This window comes from Pristis pectinata, chromosome 1 (genome assembly GCF_009764475.1).
Source record: "Pristis pectinata isolate sPriPec2 chromosome 1, sPriPec2.1.pri, whole genome shotgun sequence".
NCBI classification, from domain to species: Eukaryota; Metazoa; Chordata; class Chondrichthyes; order Rhinopristiformes; family Pristidae; genus Pristis; species Pristis pectinata.
In genome coordinates, this window is record NC_067405.1 from 71,597,059 (window position 1) to 71,624,370 (window position 27,312).

Below are 27,312 nucleotides of genomic sequence, written 5' to 3' on the forward strand. Positions count from 1 at the left end.
CCCCCATTTTTTTTTGCTGAAAATGTAAAACCAATCACTGGTCATTCACCCTCTTGAACAGAAACAGTTTCTCCCTAGATACACAACAAAATCATTTTTATTTTGGAAGCTATCTTCTTTTAAATCACTCTCATTTGACCTGCTGGTGCTCTTGGGCTAATCCATTATAAATGAAAATATGGAAGCTATTATTCAAAAGATCGGAAACAACTTAAAGATTTCCACTTTGAATTCCCCATACGCATATTTCCTAACTTTGTCTTATAGACTTCATCAGTTTTACTGCTGCTATAAACAGAGCAATGCTCATTTTTTCCCCATAAAGCTGGACTAAATAAATAGTAAAATGATCTGCACATTGCTTGCCCCAGAAATGATAATTCAGTTGCACAGTTGGTAGATTTGTCTAAGAGGAAATTGTGTGTGAAGTTGTAAGATTGTAATGACCTGCAGCTTTGCACTATAAACTTATTGTACTTAAGGGATGGCCTAAGGGCTTTCACCAAACCGTTTGGGATAGATGTTGTTATACATGTTGTCCTTTTGCTTTTTGATAGAGAGATCGCGATTTGGAATTGGCTGCTCGGATAGGGCAGTCTTTACTGCAACGGAACAGAGTACTATCTGAGAGAAATGAACTCTTAGAAGAACAGTTGGCCCAGGCTTACGATCAAGTGAGTCAACATTTTCAACTGATTTACTTTTAGCAAAGGAAATTTGCCTTTTTCATCCAACCTCCAAGTGACCCCAGTTCCACATCAATGCTTGTGCTCTGTTGAGATGGCTGAAAGTCATGTTAGGTTGATCTGGAAGCCGACCCAATTCTTTCCAATGCCTGCCATGTTATTAAGTTCCTATCCTCTGTGGAATTGCCATCTAGCAATTGATTTATGCTTCACTAAATTGCATGATTGCCCAATTATCTCTTCCCAATACTAATATTGGGAGAGTTTGTAGAGAAGAGAATTCAATTTGTATTGAGTAGCAGCTGTTAGAACCAAATAACTGTTCACAATCCCTGACCAATGGCTTGGTCCATATGACTATACTCAAAGCACATGATTTTTCTTAGCTATTAACCTTTTTTAAAAAAAAATCCCACTCCCCCATTACTCCTGTGCTCATTGACCCCAGTCCAGCAACAACACTTTTAAAATTCTTGCTCCTAGTTTTCAAATCTTGGCATGGATTTTCCTGCTCCCTTTCACTCTTTCTACAATTCTCTGAGATCTGTTTTCTAATCTTGGCCTCTTGTGCATAATCACTTTTGATCTACTAGTTATTGCTGTGCCTTAGGCTGCAAAGCCCTAAGCTCTGTAATTTCATGCCCTGACTGTCTCTGTGTACGTGTCTGTCTCTCTCTAAAACAGATAACCTGGGTTTTGGTTATCTTCCCTAATTTATCTTTTAGTGGCTTAGTGCCAACTTTTATATCAAAATACTGCTGTGAAGGATCCGGTGATATGAATATATCGATTATGAACAGGAGTAGGCCACTCAGTCCCCTAAACCTGCTCTGTCATTTCACAACATTGTGGCCAATCTGATTGTAAACGCAATTCCCCATTCTGTGGTAACCTTTCACTCCCTTGTTTATCAAATATTATCTACCTCTACCTTACAAATTTTCAAAGCTTCCGCTTCAACAACCTTTAGAAAGTTCCAAAGTCTTCTGAGAGAAAAAAAATCATCTCATCTGTCTGAAATGAGCAACCCCTTATTTTTATACAGTGTCCTCCTAGTTCTCAATTTTCCCACAAGTGGAACTCTCCCCAGCCACCCTATCAAGACTGCTCAGGATCCTATATATTTCAATCGAGTCCCCTCCCACCTTTCTGAGCTGCATTAGATACAATCCAGGCCTGTCCAATCTTTCCTTATTAGACATGCCATCCATTCCAGGTTTTGGTTTAGTAAACTTAAGTGAACTGTTTCTAACAAATTAATATCCTTTTTTACTAAATAAAGAGTGCTCTGATGTAGTCTGAGCAGTGCCCCCCTATAAATTAAATATAACCCCTCTACTTCAGTGTTGAATTCTTCTAGTGACCAGTGATCACTGCTTTCCTAATTGCTTGCAATGCCTTTTGAGAATCGTGCACTAGGGTACCAGATCCCTCTGCATTTGGAAGCTCAGCAGTGTTTTTATTTCTCCAGGTTGTCAGGAAAATCTCTCACATATTCCCACATTATTTTCCATTTGCCAGATCTTTTCCCACTCACTCAACCTGTCTATATCCCTTTGTAGCTTTCTTATGTCTTCTTCATAACTTACTTTCCTGCCAAGGTATATATCCCCAATAAATTTAGCAACCATGCATTTGGGCCCTTCATCTAAATCATTTATATAAATTGTAAAAAAAAACTGAGGCCTATTGCATCTTGCCAACCAGAAGAGACCCATTTATGCCTACCCTCTTTTTCCTGTTAGCAGCCAATTTTCTGTCCATGCCAATATGTCACCACCTACAACATGAGCATTTAATTTTTGCAATAACCTTTGATGTGACACCTTATCAAATGCCTTCTGGAAATCTAAGTACAATACATCCACCATCCACATGTTTTACAATGTTAAATAAATGAAGATGGAAATTCATCTAGAATTACATTAAATTGTAGGTTTTTACATTCAAGTCACGTAAATGTGAAGATGTCACATCAGTTGCTTGAATGCACCACGTGATCACAACTGTTACTTCAGCAACTGTACAATTATTTAAAAAAAAATTCTGGACTCTTCTTAGAGATGTAGTTAAAAGAATGCATGTTGACTAAAGGAAAAAGCTGTTCTAAGAGTAGTGATTAAGTCAAAGGGGGTTGCTTATTAGAAAGGTACAAATGGAACGTGGGCAATTCAAGGCTTGGATAGCTAGAACGCAACATTTATGCAACTTTCTTGCCCTCTAGGATATCCGAAGGCACTTTATCCGTAGATAAAAGCTATTGTAGTCTAATCGTTCTTGTAATGTTGGAAGTGTGTCAACTTACACACAACTATATCCCAAGAAGGCAACACGATGACCAGAAATTGGCTGAGGAATAATTATCAGGAAATAATTTAGCTGCTTTGTTGCTCAGCTAGTTCAGCTCTATTCCATGTTTTTCCAGTTACTCTTTGCTCAGTCCATGTTCTTTCCATCAGGTTAACCAACTGCAGCATGAGTTGTCAAAAAAAGATGATCTCCTGCGAATTGTGGCCAATGCTTCTGAGGAGAGTGAATCTGACTCCAGCTGCTCCACGCCCCTCCGACGTAACGAGTCCTTTCATTTATCGCATAGTTTGATGCAATTGGATGCATTGCAGAGTAAACTGCGAGAACTAGAGGATGAAAATCTTTCTCTCCGTTCCGAGGTGGGCATGTATATTAATTGACTCAAGTGTGCTCCACAAGTCAAATACAAGTCACTCCTATAGTTCACTTAGTATTTACTGTGTTTGAAGCATAAGCTGATGCGGATTGAGTAGAGTGGGGGAGGAGGCACAGACCAGTTGGTTAAATGGCCTCTCCTTTTGTTATTTAGACATTTTAAATTCCTATTGAATAATTTTGTAATTTAAAACAACTTCTAAAGGATTTAAATTGAGGTCAACATTGATTCAGCTGCAAAGCATTCCTTTTTAAATAGAGTGTATGAATTTTTTATTCTTTTACAATGGAACACATTTATGATAGTTTCCTGGTTTAATTAGAGTTGTAGAGTAATACAGAATGGAAACAGGGCCCTTTGGCCCAATCCGTCCACACCAACGAAATCTAGTCCCATTTGCCCATGTTTGGCCCAAATCCCTCTAAACCTTTCCTATCCATGTACCTGTCCAATTGCCTTTTAAATGTTATTGTACCTACCTCAAAAGCTTTCTCTGGTAGTTTGTTCCATATATGCACCACCCTCTGAAGAAGTTGCCCCCCGGTCCCTTTTAAATCTTGCCCCTCTCACCTTAAGTGTAATTGTGGCACAAGGGAACTCAACTGGGCGAATCTTGCTGGCATTCCTTGCATGTCTTCTGTGTTGAACATTTGCTTGCTAATGCTGGGTTAAATTTATCTGTGTGGTTCTGGGACGTGACTTGCATGGGTTCCTTTTTTTAAAATTTATTTACACACCTACCGTCTTTCAGGTTCCATTCCTAAGGTACTAAGTCAACGCACAGCCTCACGATCCTCATTTAACAACCATCACTCATAACTGAATCCCCAGTACTCGATGTCTGTCCATTGTTTGCAGCTCCCCATTCCATTAATGCTCGCCCCAACTCAGTCAAAACCTCCATCAATGTCCTCTCTGCTGACTCCATTCATAGACCCCACTGCAAATAATCATTGACAGCCAACTCTTGCCCAAAACCCCTTCAAATCATTAACCTTTCCTATGACTGCGCATCCAGACCCAACTCCAGCTCCATGTTTTCTGTTTACTTTTCCGTACTTTGCACTGGCATAGTAAGTGAAGGGAAACCTGTAATAGGCTAGCGTTGTAGAGCAGGTTCAACCATGCCCAATTCCTTTTAGACTGCAGGAGTTACTGAATTTTTAAGCAGCGAGCTTGTAACTGATTCAGAAGTGCATTAATTTTTACACCAATCACTGTTGTGATGTAGGAAACATGACAGACAAATCGTGCCTAGCAAGGTCTCATGAACAGCGGAGATCTAATAATCAGATAATTTCTTTCAGTCATGTTGCTTGAGAAAGAAATATTGGTTCCTACTCTGTGGAGTAAACACTGCACCAGCCTAACATAATGCATTGATTATTGTTCAGGATAGCCTCCACTTTTTCTTTGCATATCTCATTAACCCTTGCATCTATGATAACACGATGGCCAAAGTGCCTTCAGGCCATTATCATTGCTGCCTTTGAGCTGGATGGCAACCAACAAACAACATTTGTTCATGACAGCATTGGTAGGACTGCCCATCACATAGTCCTTTACATGCTATTTATGTTGTGTGGCACCACCATGATATTAAATGTGAATAGATCTAGCAGATGAAACCAGACACCATTGAGGTGCTGTGGACTGTCGGTAGCAGCAGAAATGTGCATCGCCACAATCTGTGGCCCCTTCTATTACTCACTCTACCATTACAGTCAAGCCAGGTGATTAACTCTGGTTCAGTGAGGAGTGTGCAGAAGGCACACTGGGAACAGGATGAAAATGAGGTGCCAGACTGAAAAGCTGCAGCGCTGGACAACAAACACACTGGACAACAAGGAGTAGACAGCTAAGTGATCTTCGAACCAACAGATTAGATCAAAGCTCTCCAGTTTGGGCATATCCAACTAAGAGTGATAGGACAGTTAAATAGCTGGTAGGAGAAGACTCCACAAATATTCCCATTATTAATGAAAGCAGGACAAAGCACGTGAGTGCTGAAGACAAGGCTGACTGGAGATCCATTTAGGCTTCCTCCTGAGAACACCACTTCAGCTAATTTGATTTATTTCAAATGATAGTAAGAAATGGCTGAGAAGAGCACTAGATGCCATATCGTGAAAAAACTGAATGGCATTTCTCACCTTGGCACCCAATCTCATTCAATGTTTGAATTTCACTATTTACTATCAGAGAGTAAACAAATATAGTGCATGTAATAAAGCTATGACTATCAGAGGATTAGTTCCCTTGAATAGTAAGGGAAACTGAAGGTCTTGTGCAATCATTTGACTTCCAAGAAGTGGTAAAGCCTTGAGAGTGAAATTGTACTTTTACTTGATAGTGATTGTTTTACTCTTCCTAGCTTTCGCATTGTGAATTCAGATGAAAGGTCAAGTTGAAATGTTAACTCTTGCTTTCATACAGATGCTGCTTGAGCTGATAAATGTTTCCAGTGTTTTCAGATTTCAGCATCTGGATTATTTGTCTCTTATCAAGGTTATGGGTTCAGTCAATGCTGTGATGAACTTGCGTTTAAATGATGAAATCAAATTATGGCCTATTCCAAATAGTGGTTTAGATCAGCAAAGTGGGCCACAATGTCTGCAATCAGCAAACATTGTGGCTTAGATTAGCAACATGACAGCCAGTAGGCAGTTCATGAGATCAACATTTTGAGTGCCAGACAGAGTGCTTGAAAAGCAATGTCATCCCGCAACATTACAGAAGCTTTGATTTTTATGTTGAGGCCAGATAGGAATATGGATAGAAGGCCACCTACATAAAAGATCCAGATTAAAACTATGATTGCCAAATATTAATGTCCAGATTAATTGTCTGCACTAGCTGGCATTGAAAAAACAATGGAAGTCTGGTGACAATGGCATAAGTTAAAAGAGTGGGCATTTGATAGCACTGACATAGGTTAAAGGGTTGGACACTAGATAGCAGTGTGGGCGTAGTCAGTCAGTTTTGTGCACTGTGAATAAAATATGCTTTAAATTATCTGAAATTGTTTTGCAATATCTATAACTTTCTTTGTGGTGTTCTTTGCAGAACAATTTTGCAGGAAAACGGGGAGAGGGGAGCAAAATAACGGGATTCACGAGGCTTTCTTTGTGGAATTGGTGCAGAATCTTGTGCAGACTTTGTACCAGGTTGTAGTTCCTTAGTGTAAATTTTAATAATCTTAACAACAGTTGGTTCAAGGCTGGCGATTGTTCAATATACCGCCTCTAATTTTTAAGCTATAGTTTCAGAACTGGGGTTAATAACATGTTATAAAACAGTGCATCATCCTCTGTTGGTTGATAAGCATGTCAATTTATCTCAAAAGTACATGGAATAAAAGTATATCAGATTAATTGCACCTATGGAAAGAAAACAAGACAGTTAAACATTTCAGATTAATGACTTTTCATGGAAACTCAATGGATAGATGGGAAGCAGGTGAAAATAGAATAGCAAAATTGTTACCTGAAATTACTGAAAGCTTGCTGAAAGTTTCAGATACTGTTCTTTGGATCTCTCAGAATTCAGGAGGATATATCAGAAATTGAGAGCACGGTGTTTGGAGAGAGACTAGAATTAAAATGACAGGCATCCAGAAACTGGGTCCGTTCACAGACCAAATGGAGTTATGCAAAGCAATCCATAATCCACAATCCACATTCAGGCTTTCTTATTTAGAAACTGCACCATAAGCAGTGAAAGCAGTACACTGAATTGGAAGTAGAACGAATAATTTTGCTGAGCAAAATGCAGGTGCCAGGAATCAGAAATAAAATTACAAAATGCTGGAAATACTCAGCAGGCCAGGCAGTGTCTGTGGAGAGAGAACCAGAGTTGACATCAACAACCTTTCATCCGGACTGGAGAAAAATCTGAAAACGAGCATGTTTCTGCAGGGAAGGTGGGGTGGCGGGGTGGCGGGGGTGGGGGTGCAAAGAACAAAGGGAATGCTTGTGTAGGAAGAGACTGAATGAAACAGATATACTTGGTGCCAACTGAGAGGGGTTTGTAATTGCACCTGATCTGTCCAGAGGAGTGTAAGTAAGAGGAGACAAGAACATAAGAAATATAAACATTATTAGGTTATTCGCCTCTTGTGTCAGCTTAGCCAGTCAGTAAGATTGTGGTTGATCTTTTACCTCTGCAACTTTCCTGGACTAATCCCATATCTCTTCATTGCCTTAATGTCCAAAAATTGTTCATCAATGTCTTGACGGACCCTCCACAGCTCTCATAGATAGAGATTTCCAACAATTCATGACCCTCTCAGTGAAGAAATCTACTCTTCTTCAAACCTGGTCTAACCAGGGGGAGTACACCCACCCACCCTCCTGTCCTCAAAGTTTTCAAACAAAAAGTAAGTGTTTCATTAGCTCTCTTGATTATTTTCTGCACACTAGCACTCTGCCTAATGCTACCCTGCAGAATGCTGATTTGTCACACCGTTTTTGGTACTCTTGTCCGCGTGCTCGCAGCTAAGTACTTGCCTTGCTTCAAAATAAAAGCAGCTTGTCGCCCAGGAGATGCACTGCTGGGAGCCTGGCATTGAACTCCTGCACTCTCCTAGCAATCTAGCAGCAGAGAATCATCGTTGGCTTGGGTGGAGAAGCTGCCTGTGAAGGCTGGTGCGGGGCACCCTACTCCCTGAAGCAAATGCCGTTCTAAAGGACTAATCTGCCGCAAGCTGGCTGTCTCATGAAGATCCCACAGATGATTAGTGAGAGGAAATAGGAAAATCCATACAAGAGAACTGAAGTGGAGGGGTTTGCTTTTGCAGAGTCAATGTTAAAGCTTTTTTTTGGGGGGGGTGAAGTAGTTTTATTTGCAAACTAGTGTTGGTGTTGACACTAAAAGCCCTATCCTGATCCTAGCATAAGGAACAACAACTGTTTTACAGGGTACTTCATTCTTCTGTGGGTTCCCAATATTTAGGGTGCAAGCAGCCCCTCACTTAACTGTATCCTTGCATATACCATCTCCTAAGTACAAAACAGCAGATGCATTAAAGCACCAATTGCAGAGTCGTGTGTTGGAGGAATTGGTAATTGTCCTTGGTCTGATCACCTCTATGCATTCCTTCATTCCAAAGGCTTGTCACCTGAAGACTGAAACTATCAACTACGAAGAGAAGGAACAACAGCTGGTCAATGACTGTGTGAAAGAGTTGAGTAAGTACAAATAAAAGAGTCTCTTGCTTTCATACAATGCTTTCCAAAACCCCATGGTGTACCAAAGTACATTAGGCCCCTTTGAAGTACATTAGAAATTGCTATTGGTTTATTATTGTCACTTGTATCGAGGTACAGTGAAAAACTTGTCTTGCATATTGATCGTACAGGTCAATTCATTACACGGTGCAGTTACATTGGGTTAGTACAGAGTGCATTGATGTAGTACAGGTAAAAACAATAACAGTACAGAGTAAAGTAACTGCTACAGAGAAAATGTAGTGCAATAAGGTGCAAGGTCACAACAAGGTAGATCGTGAGGTCATAGTCCATCTCATTGTATAAAGGAGCCATTCAATCGTCTTATCACAGTGGGTTAGAAGCTGTCCTCAAGTCTGGTGGTACGTGCCCTCAGGCTCCTGTATCTTCTACCCGATGGAAGAGGAGAGAAGAGCGAATAACCCAGGTGGGTGGGGTCTTTGATTATGCTGGCTGCTTCACCAAGACAACGAGAGGTAAAGACAGAGTCCAAGGAGGGGAGGCTGGTGTCCGTGATGCACTGGGCTGTGTCCACAACTCTGCAGTTTCTTGCGGTCCTGGGCAGAGCAGTTGCCGTACCAAGCTGTGATACATCCAGATAGGATGCTTTCTATGGTGCATCGATAAAAGTTGGTGAGAGTCAAAGGGGACAAACCAAATTTCTTTAGCATCCTGATGAAGTAGAGTCGCTGGTGAGCTTTCTTGGCCGTGGCGTCTACGTGATTTGACCAGGACGGGTTTGTTGGTGATGTTCACTCCCAGGAACTTGAAGCTCTCAACCCTCTCGACCTCAGCACCATTGATGTAGACAGGTGCATGTACACCGCCCCCTTTCCTGAAGTTAATGACCAGCTCTTTTGTTTTATTTACATTGAGGGAAAGGTTGTTGTCATGACACCATTCCACTAAGCTTTCTATCTCCTTCCTATACTCCGACTCATCGCCGTTTGAGATACGGCTTACAACGGTGGTATCATCTGCAAACTTGTAGATGGAGTTAGAGCAGAATCTGGCCACACAGTCATGAGTGTATAGGGAGTAGAGTAGAGGGCTGAGGACACAGCCTTGTGGGGCACTAATGTTGAGAATAATCGTGCCAGGACTTGTATTTCCCCACCACTTCTTTGAAATAATGCCTGAGGAATTTTGGTACCTGTATGAAGGGGCAGATGAGACTTGGCCTTGACATTACATTTAAAAGAGAGTCCAGTATTCTATTAGCACCACATTCTGTTCAATCTTGCGCTGAAGTCCATTGACTGTATACCAATGCTCAGTTGCAGTCAACTGTGTGCATTACATCCAAGTGAAAAGTATTTATTCAGTGCAGAGAATGGTTGCTTTTTTTTTCCCCTCTATTAAATCTGAGTCAGTAGACAGAATCTTTGAGTTATAATTCTGAGGAAGCTGGTCTGTGAAACCAGGTAGAAAGATTTTGAAACTTTAAACTTTAGGAGCTCATCCAATCTGTCCACAGGCACAGATGTGTGTTGTAAAGCATCACACAGTGAAATCATTTACACCAGAAGGTCCCCAAGTTTGCCTATGCTCTATCAACTAACTGAGGCAATATCAACGGTTCTATTCTAAGCAGTTTTGTAACTGTGATTCCCTGGTAGACCTAAAGGTGAGAGTTGTTCCATTTAGTTTCTCATGAAATTATATGTATTTTATTCAATTTTGTCATGTGGCTGTACCTAGCAAGGCCAGTTTATTGGCCATTCGTTGTTTCTCTTGGGAGTGTGGTGAAGGGTTGCCTGTCATCTTCAATTATTATGGCCCATGTGGTGGAGACATTCCCACAGTGCTGTTAGATAGTGTTCCAGGAATTTGATACAGTGTAAAGGAATGATGAATTATGTACAGGTATTTATATTTGAGTTGCAAGGAAATTTGAGGTATTTTAATGTTCCTTGGCCTTGTCATGCTACGTGGTAGGGGTCACATGTTTGGGAAAAGCCAACCTGATATCCACAGTATCAGCACAATTCCTGTAAAATTGCATGGCACATAATCTGCTTTATTTGTTGAGTTCACGGTTTCTTTCAACTCTTTAATTCATCTTGTCCTTCCACTTTTTTTTGAAGGAGAAGCAAACATACACATTTCTAACCTGGCAGATGAACTCTCCAGAAAGAATGATGACATCGCTCGTCACCAAGAGGAGATTACCAACTTACTCGGTCAAATTGTGGAGCTTCAACTTAAAGTCAAAGAGGCAAGTGTGAAAATCCCACAAACTGGCACAGTTACTAAGCTTGCAGCAAGGCTGATATTGAACCCTGTCTACTTCTGGGTTACCTTTTCTGAAAAAGAAATTATGTGTATTTGTTTCTTAGTGTGCCATTGAGAAAGAAGAACTGAAGCAACATCTGCAGGCATCTAAAGATGCCCAGAGACAGCTTACAGCAGAGGTGAGTACTTTTCCTGGGCCTGAATTAACGCTATAACAAGAAACTAAAAGCTTTCTACTTTCTATGAGCAATTAAATCAAAGAAAATTAACTGCAGATGCTAGAAACACTCAGCAAGTCTGGCAGAATCTGTGGGAAAAGAAATAGAATTAATATTCTGGTCTTTGACCTGAAATGTTAACTCTGTTTCTCTTTCCACAGATGTTCTTGACCTACTGAGTACTTCCAGCATTTTATATTTTTATTCCTGCTTTCTACAAACAGTCGCAGAGAGAAGTAGTATCCACTCCCATTGCAACATCAACCCATACAGAGCACCAGTGTAAATGTTACCATTTCACATATGTTGGTCCCTCTTAGAATGATGTCCATTTACTGCATGGTTATGGACAGCTTTTATGATTTTGTGCAAGATGGAATTACAGTTTAGAGCACTCAGTCTGTTCTTTCCAGGCAGAATTCCAAATATCAAAGGATAAGTGCTGTGAAGCAATCAGATATTTAAGAGTTGAATTCTGTAAAATATAGCTTTTAATCACTCCATATTATCAAACGGAGAAGCAGTTGAGAAGGTGCGAAAAGAGATTCAGTCACCGATATCGCTGTCTTGAGTGCAGTTTTCAGGAAAGACTAAACAATCGTACACTTTTATTCTAGGAAAAAGAAAGTTGAAGGATATTAGATGCCTTTAAAAAGAGATTTCATTGAGTAGACGGAGAATATATGGGCATTCAGAATGACAGGTCAGGAATTCAGGATAATTTAATCCAGAGAGTTGTGAGAATGCAGAACTTCTACATGGAGTAGCAGAAGTCAATATCTTAAGCAAATACATTAAAAGGAAGGCCAGATGGAGAAAAAAAAAGAGTATGCTGATCAGATAATGTGAAGTAGGGTGCAAAAAGATGTGTTCAGCATTGTGTGTAATTAGTGAAAGGATGTATTTCATCCCAACAGTTGGTTGGTTACATGACTGCAGCTAGTCATTAGTCAGTCTCCCATCTTCTGCATGTATAGAATGGTGGTAAACCAGAGCCTCACTCACTGCTCAGGATGTAGTCCCATGAGCAAGTGGGCTAATGGAATCAGCACTAAAAGGCGTCGTCATAGCATTATGTGTAGAAAGATGTGTTTTAACAGTGCTGCTGTGCCAGGAATCTGGTGTAGATTTCTGCCCTCATTGCTGCTGCATCCTATCTTGCTGGAGACCCAGTGCCAAGAACGTGTCGCAAAGCTCTGCCCTCCTTGTTGCTGTGTGCTGCTGGCCTGAATCCAGCAATGAATTATTCCAGGGCTGAGTTTGGCTGCATCGCTCTCCCCAGCCTGAAGATTTCTTTACAGTAACAAACCCAACTGAGAAGGGGAGGCAGCAGCTCCCATTACATTCAGCAGGTGGTGATGAGGGAGACTGTCGGATCCAGGTGGTGTGCCAACACATGGAGATGGTGCTGCCAATGCCCAAAGAAGGCCCACACTTACCATGCCAGCCAGGGTGCATCCCTGGGTTCCACATATTGGTGCTGATCAGCTGCTCTGACCTACTGGCCCACTCAACACCAGCCCTTGTAGGCAGCCTCTCCACATAAACTTGTGGGAAATTCATTACCAGGTAAGTGCCAGGGATTCGTGCTAGGTTCCCGGCATCATGGTGTGCAGCAGCAGCAGGGAGGGCAGGGTTTCACACCAGGTTCCCAGCACAACAGCGTGCAACCTGAGCCAATGTCTTTTTTTCCTAAGAAAAACAGGCATTAGGTATCCATTCCTGTTGGTGTTTAGACTGGAGTACCAAGAGTGCTACAACAAATCGGCACTCTGCAGGGTAGTGCCAACTGTGCTGTTGTATATGAATGGGAGAAGGAAAACTGGATATTAGTGAGTGTGTTTGAAACCTTTACTTGTTAATTTAATCATGGCATTCATTTTTTTCATTTCAAAACAGTCAGATTTAATTCCCACCTGCTCAACAGAATTTGTCCAATTTGCTACTGCTTCCCACTCCTTTTACTGGATCTTACATTTTGGATTAATTCCATATCTCAGTTTGGAGAGGTTTCTGTTATTTTCTGCAGGGGAAAAAAATAGTAGAAACATCAGCAATTTTAGTATATTTCTACATGAGCTTGCCTTGGATTGAAGCTGTTACAAGGAAAAGGAGGCATATTATCATCTCTGGATGAACCAAATGCTTTACAACTAATGAAGTACTTTTGAAGTATAGGGAGGCATGGTAGTTATTGTACACACACAAGCTTCCACAGACAACAATAAGATAGACCAGATAACTTCTAATAATGTTAGATAATAGGTTTAAAAAATAAAATTGGCCTGACATCTTGGGAGAAGTTCTCTGCTCTACGTGGAATCTTTGCAGTGGGATCTTTTGCATCCGTTTGAGTGGGGTTGTCTTGCACAAAAGATCATACCTTTTCCCATTGAGAGCTTGTACTGTCTGTGTTAGTCTAGATGTTGTGCTCAAGTCTCTGGAGACTGATTTGAACCCACTGACTGTCAGAGAGGAGTTCTCTCAGTGAACCGTACCTGATGCAGCCAGGACAATGACTTCCCTGTCAGTAAAGGAGATTAATGTGAACTGATGAACATTATTAGCTAGTATTCTTTGGGTGGTTGTGTATTGATGGAAAACTGTAGAACCAAATCCATGAATGTCCTTAAGGAGTAGTATTAACCTTTTGATTCTCAACTATTTTAACTGCCTTGACTTTTGGCTTCATGTCTTAAAAGAGAGCTTGTAAACCACCAAATCATAGAATTACAAAATGCTAATATGCTATTATTTTCCTTCCCCTTTCCCCTACCCTGCCAAGCAAAGGAGGTGGATGATAACCTGCAATCTCTGTTGGTGATGTAAAACACAAGATACCATACTCCATGAGTTTACATCATACACGAACATGCAATGGAAAATGGTTGCGTAACATGTTGACTGATGTCTCAGATGTGCTAATTTTATAAGTTGATCAATGGGATAATCTTTTATTCTGATTTGTTTTTAACCTTGGTCTTTTTCACTGCAGCTGCTGGAAGTGCAGGATCATAATGTTGAGTGTTTGGGAATGTTGCATGAATCTCAGGAGGAAGTAAAAGAGTTGCGGAACAAGTCAACATCATGCTCACTTAACCGGCCCCAAGCCTACAGCATGTTCCCTATGGTATGGAGACTTGATATCAAATCCTTTTGCTTTCTAGTCTGTTAAATCCTATTGCTTCACACACCAACACTGAAGAGCACAGAGCAAGAGGATTGGACAAGCTGCTATCCACACTGCACCAAGCTATAGCAATTATGTGTGTGTTTTTTCTCCTTGTTTTCTTTTTTCTCCTTCACTTCATTTCCTTTCAATATAGAAGGAGGCCATTCAGCCCATTGAGCTGTGCCAGCTTCTAGCCAATTTCATCAATCCAATGCTCCCACTTCCTTCCCAGTAACCTATCCCCGATTCTCCTACCACTCACCTACACACTGGGGGAAATATACAGTGGCCACTTAACCTACCCACCAGCAGATTTTGTGATGTGGGACAAAACCGGAGCACCTGGAGGAAATGCATGTGGTCACATGGAGAATGTGCAAACTTCACATGGGCAGCATCTAAGGTCAGGATTGAACCTCGGTCACTGGAACTGCGAGGCATTAGCTTTACCTGCTGCACCACTGTGTCACGCTTCCTTGTGGTGAAGGATTTGCCTTGGAGAGGGGACAGCAGAGATTTCAGAGTGGTGCTGTATTCGCTTTCATTTAGTGAGAAGTCTACAGAAGCTGGGATATTGAAGGGGATATATTCAAAATTATGCAGGATTTTGATAATGATAATAATTTGTTTGTACAGGGCTGGAGAGCTGGTAAGCAGGGGAACCTGATAATTATAACAACTTGCAGTTATATATCATCCTTAAATGCATTTAATCACCTGGTGGTGTGCAAGGGTATCATCAATCAAAATTTTACATTGAGACACCACAGGAGAGTTGTCCAATGCTTGGATATAGAGGCAGGATTTAAGGAAAAGCATACAATTTAGAGAGGAAATTCTAGAGCTTAGGACATTGGCATTTGAAGGCAGTGCTACCAAGATTTGGCAGATTAAAATTTGGATGCTTATGGAAGAATTTGAAAACTAGGACAAGAATTTTTAAAATTGAAGCACTTCTGCACTAGGAGCCAGTGAATATACCAATGCATAGAAGAGGCAATTGAAACAAGTGAGGTTGGGTTGTAATTATTAAATGTGAGTATGTTACTATAATATGGTAGAAATTTTCACACTTCATTTTAAAGAGAGAGTGCAATCCAAATCATTTTGGTAAACATATACAATTCCAATCACGAATTATCAGGTCAACAACATTTTATCAAATTAGTTGCAATTCCCCATCCCACAGCCTACCCTCCCACATCCCCCACCATCACTGTGACCACTTGGATCTACCCAAGCGTCAGACAGCTTCAATAGAATATTGATATTAGTGATGGGCTTGCATGTGTATTTATAATTTCTGCATGTATTAGGTTTTGGAAACTGACCATAAAATAATGTCCTTGCAGAATTCCTTGGCTGCTGAAATTGAGGGAAGCATGCGTAAGGAGCTAAATCTGGATGAGTCGACCATGGAAGATCAAAGGTAATTGGAAGTACTGCAGCTGCTCTTAGCACATTTTCATCCTGCTATTTCTGGGAAAAAAAATTCTGAACCAAGCAATTTATCTTCAGAATAAATCAGAAAGAATGATTCTTCCATTTATCTTCACCCCAGAGCACAGGAAGCAGGGTTCAGCCTGCTCTGCTTTTCACTGATTATGACTGACTGATTGCATCTTTTCCATTTATGCACCTTGGTTCCATATCTATTGCCATCCTTGCTTAACAAATATCTATGGCAGTTTTGCCTTTTTCAATTGGACCCTAGCTTCGACAAGAACTTGGGAATGAGTGTTCCAGACTACTACTTTCTTTCCTGTGAAGAAATGCTTCCCGACATCAGCTGTCTAATTTTAATTTTTAATTAAAAATGATTTGCCCTCCTCTTCCATGCCCATTTCCATGTAATTGCTGATTTTCCTATACAATGATGTATTCCTGTGTTTTTTAATACCCTAGAAACCAACACAGGCGGGTTTTCCATACAGTCAGAAGCATCAATGAAGCCATACAATCACATGTGCCAGCTTCTCCTCTGGGATCTATCCCAGGATCTGGTTGTTCATCTGTTCTCATGACCATGAAACCCCACCAATCCAAAATGGGACCATCTGATCCAAAGGTGTCAAATAACTCGGCAGGTGAAGCTGGTTCCTATTGGTGAGTAATAGATGTCAATAAATTGCTTTCGCACTACCTAATGGCCAAGGTTAATAGGCAGGACAGATAAGGGAGAGATACACATGAGAGAAATCCTTTAAGTATCTACTGTTTCAATGTCATATTGGAAGGCTGGTGAACTACTAGTATGGAAGTGGAATAATGCCAAAGGTACAGTATATGCTATTGTTGGTACACGTTATTCATTCCTGTACATTTTGTCTCCTTTGTACTCATTTGTTTGACATTTTGCAAAGAAATAAAAAAAATCTAGTTTATCTCTTAAATTATATTTGTGTAGATAAATTTGAAAGGACAATTTTCATGGATTTCACTTCTTTGACCCAGGGGTGCTGCTTATTCAGCCCATTTTGCTGATTGCAATTGTTCATCAACCCGCTTTACTCAATTTGAGTAGTTGAAAGTGTGGGTAATTGTGTAAGGCTCTGATTACAGAAGAAACTTGCAGGGATTTGGGAACACAATAAACGGTGTTTCATATGAATTTGAAGAAACTAATATTCTGACAGAATGGAATAATTTGTATTAAAGTGATTTATGAGGACTGTGTGACAGTTGAAATCAAACAGGAAACATTATGTATGGCATGCTTTATAACGATTCACCTTAGTGGACTTCTTGGACTTACTAAACCATAATAATCTTAATACTTACAACTACTTGCAGTGGACAATTTACAATAGACGTAATGAACAGTGGTAAATCAACAAGCTAAATGATGAACCTCTCAAGTTTTCCAGTCTCTGTATCACCATTGAAAATACTGAAGTATCCCTAACCATGGCATGCTATATTAACATTGACAGGGGGCATTGTGGGAAACAAATGGTTGAGACACAAAATAAACATTTGTATCTCTGTAGAAAATGTGGCAGAACTAGAGGTAAGCCAGAAGTCTAATGACTCTGAACAACTTTAAATAAAAGGGAAAGTACTTGGAAAAATTAAGGAGCTAAAATTAAACAAATCTCCTGGACCTGACGCCCTATACCACATGGTTCAGGTAGTCGGCTGCAGAAATATCAGATGCATTAGTGACAATCTTTCCAAATTAACCAGATTCTGCAATAGTCTTGGGAGACTGGAAATCAGTAAATGTGACACTTGTTTTAAAAAAAAGTGTGGGGAAAAATTGGGAGCTACTGTTGGGAGACCAGTTGGCCTTGGAATTTGTTGTCAGTGAAATGCTGGAATCTGTTATCAAGGGTGTGCCACTAGAGCTCTTAAAAACTCAGAATGTGATTACCAGGCAGAGCCAACTTGGTTTTATTAAGGGAAAGTCATGTTTACGAAATCTATTTGAGGATTTAACTAGTTGGGTAGATTAAAAGAAACTTGTGGATGTGATTATATTTTGATTTTTCACAAGGAATTTGAGAAGTTACCACATAAGGTTGTTAGATACAATAAAAGCTGGATTTTGGGGACTAAAATATGGATGTGAAAGGACAGTAACCATGAGGAGAAATTAATGGGGCATTTTCAAGTTGCTCCACTGTTACTTGTGTGAATTACATGGATCAGGCTTTTGCCCAAAACATTTTCACATTTATATTAATGACTTGGATGATAAGACCAAACCATATCCAGGTGTGCTGATCTTGCAAAGCTAGGTGGACAAGTGAGATATGTAAAGGACATGGAGTTTTGAAAGACACGTAGATGGTTAGCCAGGTGGGTAAGAAGATGACAGATGGAGTACAATATTGAAAAATGGGAGATTCTGCAATTTGCAAAGGGAATTAACAACACAATATATTTCAAACAATGAGAAATTAGAAAATGTTATGTTGATAGGTGCAGAAATTAAATATCTACGTACAGCAAGGAATTGAGAAGACAAATGATATGTTGGTATTTATCGCAGGATGGGGTTGAGTATACAATTAAGGAAGCCTTGTTGAGATTATGTAGAGCTTTAGTCAGTCTTCACGTGGAGTTGTGTGCACATAAGGAAGTGCCTGCCTTGCAGTGTCAACTCACTGGATTGATACTTGGGAATGAGGGAGGTGGATGGTGCTGGTTATGTTGGACAAAATTGAGTAAGATAGGTTTTTATGCACTGGAGTTTTGGAATGAGAAGTTATCATTGAGTCATACAAAATTCTGAGAAAATTGACTGGGTAGATGTCAGGAGACTGTTTCCTCTCAGTGAAAAGTCTATAAACTATGGGCAAAGTGTCAGGATAATGGATCAGTCATTTTGGGCAGATGATAAATTTCTTTATGCAAAGAGGTTTTAAAACTTTGGAATTGTGTACTTCAGTAGGTGGTGAATACTCAATCATATAATAGTGAGAATTTTTAGATACCAGGGAAATTGGAGGTTTTGGGGATCAGGTGGCAAAGTAAACTTGGCACTGGATCAGCCACGATCAAGCTGCATGGCAGAGCACATTCAAAGGGCCAAATGTATTACCCCTTCTATTTATGTTGTAATGCACCACTTTCATAGAACAAATACAGCATGGAAACCTGGCCACCTGTTTTTTGCTGGTGTTCATGGTTCACTCAAGCCTCATCTGACCTAATTAGCAACTCCTATTTCTTTATCCCTCATGAACTTACCCATCCATGCCATGCTATCTTCTTGCAGCTACATTTGAGCAGTAGGTACAGAAGCTTGAAGTCCCACACCACCAGGTTCAAGAACAGCTACTTCCCTTCAACCATTCGGTTCATGAACCAATCTGCACAACCCTAATCACTATCTCAATATAGCAACACTACGACCACCTTGCACTACAATGATTTTCTTGTTTTGTTCTAATTATGTTCTTCCTTGTATAGTTTATTTTAAATTTATATTTTTCTTGTGAATGTTGTATACCTGATGCTATGTCCCTGTGATGCTGCTGTAAGTTTTTCATTGCACCTGTGCACACATGTACTTATGCATATGACAACAAATTTGACAGTGAGCTTCTCCTTAAATCCATCTTTGCAAATGCCACAACTCTACCACTCTAGTGAGCTCCCATTCTAGCACTTTCTAAATAAAACAACTCTCTTAAATTTCTAGCCCTTAATTTTAGGTACCACCGCCTTGATGACTTGGGAAAGTCTGTACATCTAGCCTATAATAACGGTGGTAATCTTTTGAAAGCAAAGGTGAATGATGACTATTCAGTTAATTCTGACATTGCAGCTAAAAATATGTCATTGTGATGTCATCTACATGTTGTCAGTATTAATTTGAATCGTCTATCCCACAGACCCGAGTCATTTTGTATATTGGATAGGAAGACCTAGCTGGTGTGCATTATCTTTGATTAACATTTTCTCTCCCTAGCATGTTTCCAGGTCTTTGTTTTTATTGAGCATGGGTATGTTTCTTTTGGCTTGGAATTTCAAGACCATTTCATATTGTAGATTTGGGTTTGGTAAATGGGGTTTCTGATTCTCAGCAGACAATACCATTAGAAAGTCTGCATACACTACAAAGACAATAGAAAGCTCTGGCAGTTAAATGCGTGGCTGAGTGACTGGTGCAAGGGGCAGGGCTTCAGATTCTTGGATACCTGGGACCTTTTTTGGGGGAGGCAAGACCTATTTGCTAAGGATGGGTTGCATCTAAACTCCAAAGGGTCCAATATCCTGGCGGGAATGTTTAATTTAGTTGTAGGGGAGGGTTTAAACTGATCTGGCAGGGGGATGGTAACCAGGATGCTAGGTTACAAGATGCTAAGGTGAGGGAGAAAGTGTATAGAAACGAATCCATTGAGGATGGCAAGAATGACAGGCAGGTGATAAGTCAGGATAATTTACTGAATAATAGAAGTACAACAAATCCGGATGTTAGGATACAGAATGTTAGGATCGGGGATGAGGATGTTCGGATACCGAATGTTAGGATAGGGGATGAGGTCTACACGAACATGTCTAAGATAGTAGGTAGCGAAGATAGTAAGAAGGATGGACAGGTAGAAAGTCAGGATAATCTGCTGATCAATAGAGGTACAATAAAATCAATAGCAGATACCAGTCTAAACATACTATATTTAAATGCACGTAGCATCAGGAATAAAGTAGATGACCTAGTGGCACAACTACAGGTTAATAAATATGACATCGTTGCAATCACTGAGTCGTGGCTTCATGATGGATGTGATTGGGAACTGAATGTCAAGGGGTATACAGTATATAGGAAGGATAGGAGGGTAGGCAGAGGGGGAGGTGTGGCCATGATGGTTAGTAGCGATATAAAATCAATAGAAAGGAAGGACATTGGGTCAGAGGAGGTGGAATCCTTATGGGTGGAGCTGAGAAATAGCAAGGGTAAAAGAACAATAATAGCAGTCATATATAGGCCCCCGAACAGCAGTCAGGAAGTGGACCATAAGTTGCAGATTGAGATAGAAAAAGCATGTCAGAGTGACAATGTGAAGATAATTATGGGGGATTTTAACATGAAGGTGGACTGGGAAATGCAGCAAGGCGGTAGTACTCAGGAGAGTGAGTTTGTGGAATGTCTAAGGGATGTTTTTCTGGAGCAACTTATTGAGGAGCCCACCAGGGGATCGGCTGTTTTGGATTGGGTGCTGTGTAGTGAACCCGAGGTGATTAGGGAACTAAAGGTAAAGGAACCACTGGGAACAAGTGATCACAATATGATTGAGTTTAGTTTCAAGTTTGAGAAGGAGAAGCTGATAACTGGTGTATCGATATTTCAGTGGAATAAGGGAAATTACAAAGGTATGAGAGATGAGTTGGCCCAAATTGATTGGAGGAGTAAGTTAGCTGGAGGGACGGCAGAGGAAAAATGGAAGAAATTTCTACAGGAAATAAGGACAATGCAGGACAGATATATTCCAAGAAAAAAGAAGGTTTTGAATGGAAAAAAGGCACAGATGTGGATAACGAGGGAGGTGAAGGATAAAATGAAAGCAAAAGGGGCGGCGTACAAAGTAGCAAAAATTAGTGGGAAAACAGAAGATTGGAACGATTTTAAAAATCTGCAGAGAGAAACTAAGAAGGTCATTAGGAAAGCAAAGATGAGTTACGAAAGGAAGCTGGCGGACAACATTCGGAAGGATTCTAAGAGTTTTTTTAAATACATAAGGAATAAAAGAGAGACACGGGTTGACATAGGACCAATTGATAACGGTGCAGGAGGTATTATAATGGATGATAGTGAGATGGCAAGGGAATTGAATGAATATTTTGCATCGGTCTTCACCGTGGAGGACATAAGCAATGTGCCCATTAGTCAGGAGTCTCACGAATTGGAGCTGAGTTCAATTGAGATTAATAGGGAGAAGGTGCTTGGAAAACTAAAGGGGCTTAAGGCTGATAAGTCTCCCGGACCGGATGAGGTGCATCCCCGGGTTCTGAAGGAGGTGGCTGTGGAGATAGCGGAGGCGTTGGCGATTATTTTTCAGGAATCGATAGATTCTGGCATGGTTCCGGAGGACTGGAGGGTAGCGAATGTAGTTCCGTTGTATAAGAAAGGTGGGAGGCAGCACAAAGGCAATTACAGACCTATTAGTCTGACGTCAGTGGTGGGAAAATTATTGGAGTCTATCCTCAAGGAGGAGGTTACCGAATACCTAGAGGCGCAAGGCAAGATAGGACCTAGTCAACATGGTTTTGTAAAGGGGAGGTCCTGTCTGACCAACCTATTGGAGTTTTTTGAAGAAATCACAGGTAGGGTGGATAAGGGAGAGGCGGTAGATGTTGTGTATTTAGACTTTCAAAAGGCCTTCGATAAGGTGCCTCACAAGAGACTGATTAATAAGATGAGAGGTCATGGAATTATGGGCAGGGTAGCAAAATGGGTGGAGAATTGGCTGGTTGGCAGGAAGCAAAGGGTGGAAATAAAAGGATCTCGTTCTGGTTGGTTACCAGTTACTAGTGGTGTGCCGCAGGGGTCGGTGTTGGGGCCTCTCCTTTTTACCTTGTACATCAATGATTTGGATGATGGAATAAATGGTTGTGTGGCTAAGTTTGCGGATGACACCAAGATAAGTGGAGGAGTAGGGAGCATAGAGGAAATAGAAAGAATGCAGAGGGACCTAGACAGTTTAGGAGAATGGGCAAGGAAATGGCAGATGAGATTCAATGTTGAGAAATGTGCAGTTGTTCACTTTGGAAGTAGAAATAAGCGGGTAGATTATTATCTAGAAGGAGAGAAGATTGATAGTGCGGTAGTACAAAGGGACTTGGGGGTACTCATACAAGATACCTTAAAAGTTAACCACCAGGTTGGAATCGGTGGTTAAGAAAGCGAATGCTATGTTGGCATTCATCTCGAGAGGTATAGTGTATAAAAGGAAGGAAGTGTTGATGAGGCTCTACGGGGCGCTAGTGAGGCCTCATTTGGAATACTGTGCGCAGTTTTGGGCCCCGCATCTTAGGAAGGATGTGCTGACGTTGGAGAGGGTTCAGAGGAGATTTACGAGAATGATTCCAGGAATGAAAGGGCTTAAGTATGATGAGCGTTTGTCGGCTCTTGGACTGTACTCGCTGGAGTACAGAAGGATGAGAGGGGACCTCGTAGCGACATTTAAAATGTGACAGGTAAGGATAGAGTAGATGTGGCTAGGCTGTTTTCCCTTGGTGGGCGTGTCCAGGACCAGAGGGCACAATCTTTAGAATTAGAGGGTACAGTTTCAAGACAGAGATGAGGAGAAGTTTCTTTACCCAGAGGGTGGTGAAATTGTGGAACTCCTTGCCACGCACAGCAGTGGAGGCCAGATCAGTGGGGGTATTCAAGGAGGAGATAGACAGATATCTAAATAGTCAGGGTATCAAGGGATATGGGGATAAGGCTGGCAAATGGGATTAGAATAGTTTTTTTTTTCTCTCTCTTTTTTTCCCACCCCATTTCTTTTTCCCTTTTCCTTGGAGCAGACTCGATGGGCCGAATGGCCTGCTTCTGCTCCCTTATCTTGTGATCTTGTGATACCTTTGATTGTCTGCTAATAGTCGAGTTTATTTCATGTGCACAAGTACAGTGAGGTACAGTACAATGAAAAAACTTGCTGCAGTATCACAGGCACTTAGGTACAGACAACACACAGAGTATAAATTATACATAAATTATGCCAGACAGTGAAGATAGCAAGAGAGAAGGAAAGACCATGTATAAACAAGACCTTAGTACACAAAAAGAAAGACGCAATCAGAAATGAGTCCATGGCAGTGCAAGAGGTGGTCTATAGTATTCCATTTCTGAGGTAGATTTAGAGTTCTGCAGGTTGGTTCAACAACCTGATGGTTATAGGAAAGTAGCTGTTCCTGAACCTGGTGGTTTGGGACTTCAGGCTTCTGTACCGTCTGCCCAACGGTAGCAGCGAGAAGAGGGCGTGACCCTGATGGCGGGGGTTCCTTGACGATAAATGCGACTTTCTTGAGGCATTGCCTCCTATAGATGCTTTCAATGTCAGGAAGGGCTATGCCTGTGATGGGTCTGTAAATCTCTGCAGCCTATTGCGTTCCTGTGTATTAGAATTGCGGTAGCAGTCAGGATACTTGCAACAGTAATAGCTTGTGAACATGTGGTCAACACTTCACTTCCAGCAGAGTAGGAACTAGTCAGTAATTGCTTGATAATTTGATTATTAGCTGCTCAAACGTGGTTAATTCCAATTTGGTCACACTAACCTGGAAAAGCCTTCTAAATGTTGCTCATACTCTTGTTTTTGTTCACAGTGAACAGTCTAAGGTTGGACAACCGGGCACACCTGGTGGCAAAGACCTGTCCACTGCTGTGCGCCGCCTTTCTCTGCGGCAGGAGAATTACTTGAGTGAGAAGATGTTCTTTGAAAGTGAGAGGGATCGGAAGCTGATGGCCATGGCAACAGAGGAGGAGGCTGGCTGCAGTACGCCAGCAGAAAGTGTGATGTCCACTGGGACCAACCTCAGTGACCTAACAGAGATGTCTTGCTTTTCCAGTGTGTCTAGCACTTACCGCACATTCCTACCCGAGAAACTACAGATTGTCAAACCAATTGAAGGTAAGGACAGAGATGTAGAGTTCCTTAATGATTGCAATAGTCATTGATGTAATTCAATACCCAGTATTTAACAGCAACAGTGGTGGAATGAGGAAGAGGCAACAGTGGTTCACCAGACCACTCAGTTGCTTCTCCCTCATTCCACCACTGCTAGTCATTCAGTGCACTTTTTCATCAAGATTTCGGTGCTGTCTGAATCTGATCATCGAAGGATTATATTTTCTGTTGAGGATCAATGCAAACCAGGACCACTTTGATCCATGGTATCCTGCAATTGATTATGTAAATTGGTTTATTATTGTCACATGTACTGAGGTACAGCGAAAAACTTGTCTTGCATACCATCCATACAATTCATTACAGCAGTGCATTGAGGTAGTACCAGGTAAAAACAGTAACAATGCAGAATAAAGTGTTAAGGTTACAGGGAAAGTAGTACAAGCAGACAATAAGGTGCAATGCCATAACGAGGTAGATTGTGAGGTCAAGAGTCCATTTTATCATACTTGGGGACCATTCAATAGTCTTACAGTGGGATAGAACCTGTACTTGAGCCCAGTGGTATGTGCTTTCAGTCATCTGTATCTTCTGCCCGATGGGAAGGGGGAGAAGAGAGAATGTCCAGGGTGGGTAGGGTCTTTCATTATGTTGGCTGCTTTATCAAGGCAGCGAGAAGTGTAGACAGAGCCCAAGGAGGGGAGGCTGGTTTCTGTGATGTGCTGAGCTGTGTCCACACTCTGTGCAGTTTCTCACAATCACAGGCAGAGCAGTTGCCATACTTAGCTGTGATGCATCTGAACGGGATGCTTTTTATGGTGCATCAATAAAAATTGGTGATGGTCAAAGGGGACATGCCAAATTTCTTTAGCCTCCTGAAGAAGTAGAGGCACTGGTGAGCTTTCTTGGCTGTGGCACCTACATGGTTGGACCAGGACATGCAGCGCGAGCGGTCCGGGTTCAATTCTGGCCACTGCCTGTAAGGAGTCTGTATGTTCTCCCCGTATCTACATGGGTTTCCTCCAGGTGCTCTGGTTTCCTCCCACATTCCAAAGACGTATGGGTTAGGAAGTTGTGGGCATGCTATGTTGGTGCCAGAAGTGTGACGACACTTGCGGACTGCCCCCAGAACACTACACAAAACACAGGTCAGGAATGTGATGGGGAAACTGCACTTGGTTGCCTTGGCTCTGTGCAGCTCTAGCAAAATTCAAGAAGCTTAACTCCATTCGAGAGAAAGCAGTCCACTTAACTGCTACCCATCCACCTTCTTGAGCATTCACTCCCTTTGCCACAAGGTGTACTGTGGCTGCGCTGTGTACATCTACAATATACATTGCAGTTACTGACCTCAGCTATTCCAACAGTTCTTCCCCAAACCCCAGCCTGCGTCACTAAGGAGGAAGGCAACAGATGTACAGGAACATCACCAACTATGTGTTCCCTTCCAAGTAACTTACCATCCTGACTTGAACTGTATTGACACTTATTCATCATCAGTGGGTATAAACACTGGACCTCCCTACCCTTCAGCATCAAGGGAGAACAGAAAAACTGCAATGGTTCAACAAGGTGGCTCCTTGGCACGGTCTCCAAAACAATAAGGATGGTATTAACAATCCTCACTCTCTACTCCACACTCCCTTCACAACCCCCAAAATGTTGTGTCAAATGCAATCTGATTTCCAAGACATTTCTCCTGAATTACTTCATGGCTTCATTTGTGATTTGCATCTTTTAGTTTTATATGCCTTTGTAGGCAGAAGCATAATTTTCTCTACCTTGTCATTTCCCTTCCTAATTTTAAATGCCGTCTCCATTAGGTCAATTCTCAGTCCTAGTTCTTTAAAGAAAAAGCTCTTTCCTATTGTGTATGTGTTGATTTTTCATAATTCAATTAAATCGAGCCTCGTTACATATGAATGTTTGTTTTTAAAGCACTTAACCCTTTAAAAGTATAAGAATTCCTGCTATTGAAAATTGGTTACTGATTGTACTAAGTAAAAGGACATAAATAACAAATGAAACCTATTGCATACAGCAAACTATATTAATTTAACTGTGTAAGTTAGTCTATACTATTTTTAAAATCACTTGTTTAACCTAGATCTAAAATTGCAGCCATTTGTATAATGTTCTCAATAAATTCTCATTCAGGATATAGACTTTTTAAATTCATGTTTTAAAATCATGGTAATGCTGGCAAGGCCAGTATTTATTGCCCATCCCCAACTGCCCTTGAGACAACACCTTGAACCATTGCAGTCCTCTGGTGAACCTACTCCCATGATGCTGTTGGGGAGGGAGTGCAAGGAATTAAACGCAATTTAAATGAAGGAACAGTGAGTTCCAAATCAAGATTGTGTAGGACTTGAAGGAGTAGAGACAGTGAGTTTGGGAGAAGCTGCTGGAGTAGTCTAGATGAGTAACTAGTGCATTTTGTAGATGGTATACACTACAGTCATTGTGTGCCAGTTGTGGATGAAGTACCAGTAAAGCAGCTGCTTTGCCCTAGATGATGATGAACCTCGTATTGCTGGAGTTGTACATATCAAAGCAAGTGGAAAGTATTCAATTACCCTCTAGATTTGTACCTTGTAAATGGTAGAAAGGTTTTATGAGGCCAGGACACAAGTCGCTCATCATAGCCAACCTCTGACTTGCAACCACTGTATTTATGTGGTTGCTCAAGTTTGTGACCCTTGGTATGTGTTTAGTCTTGGGACTCGGCAATGGTGATGCCGTTGAAAGTCAAGGGCAGATGGTTAGACCCATGTCTTGTTGGACATGGTACACATGGTACAAATGTTACATGCCACCTGTCAGCCCATGCCTAAATGTTGTCTAGGTTTTTCTGTATGCAGGCACAGACTGATTTGTTTGCTGAGGAGTTGTAAATGGAATTGAACATTGTGCAATCATCAGTGCTTGCCCCTACTTCTGACCTTATGATGCGAGGAAGCTCATTGGTGAAGAAACTGAAGGTGGTTCGGTCAAGGACATTG

General features: G+C 41.2%; 1 protein-coding gene across 6 annotated transcripts in view; it reads left to right on the forward strand.

Moving 5' to 3' along the window:
- Positions 1–27,312, forward strand: part of LOC127571287 (trafficking kinesin-binding protein 2-like) — a 101,780-nt gene that overhangs the window by 58,828 nt on the left and 15,640 nt on the right. For all 6 annotated transcript variants that reach the window (XM_052017580.1, XM_052017567.1, XM_052017575.1 and 3 more), the window contains 9 exons: positions 558–674; positions 3,146–3,355; positions 8,483–8,561; positions 10,688–10,818; positions 10,940–11,014; positions 14,049–14,183; positions 15,578–15,654; positions 16,131–16,331; positions 24,006–24,310. In XM_052017580.1, the coding sequence (XP_051873540.1) occupies positions 558–674; positions 3,146–3,355; positions 8,483–8,561; positions 10,688–10,818; positions 10,940–11,014; positions 14,049–14,183; positions 15,578–15,654; positions 16,131–16,331; positions 24,006–24,310 (1,330 nt within the window). The remainder of the gene's footprint in view (positions 1–557; positions 675–3,145; positions 3,356–8,482; positions 8,562–10,687; positions 10,819–10,939; positions 11,015–14,048; positions 14,184–15,577; positions 15,655–16,130; positions 16,332–24,005; positions 24,311–27,312) is intronic.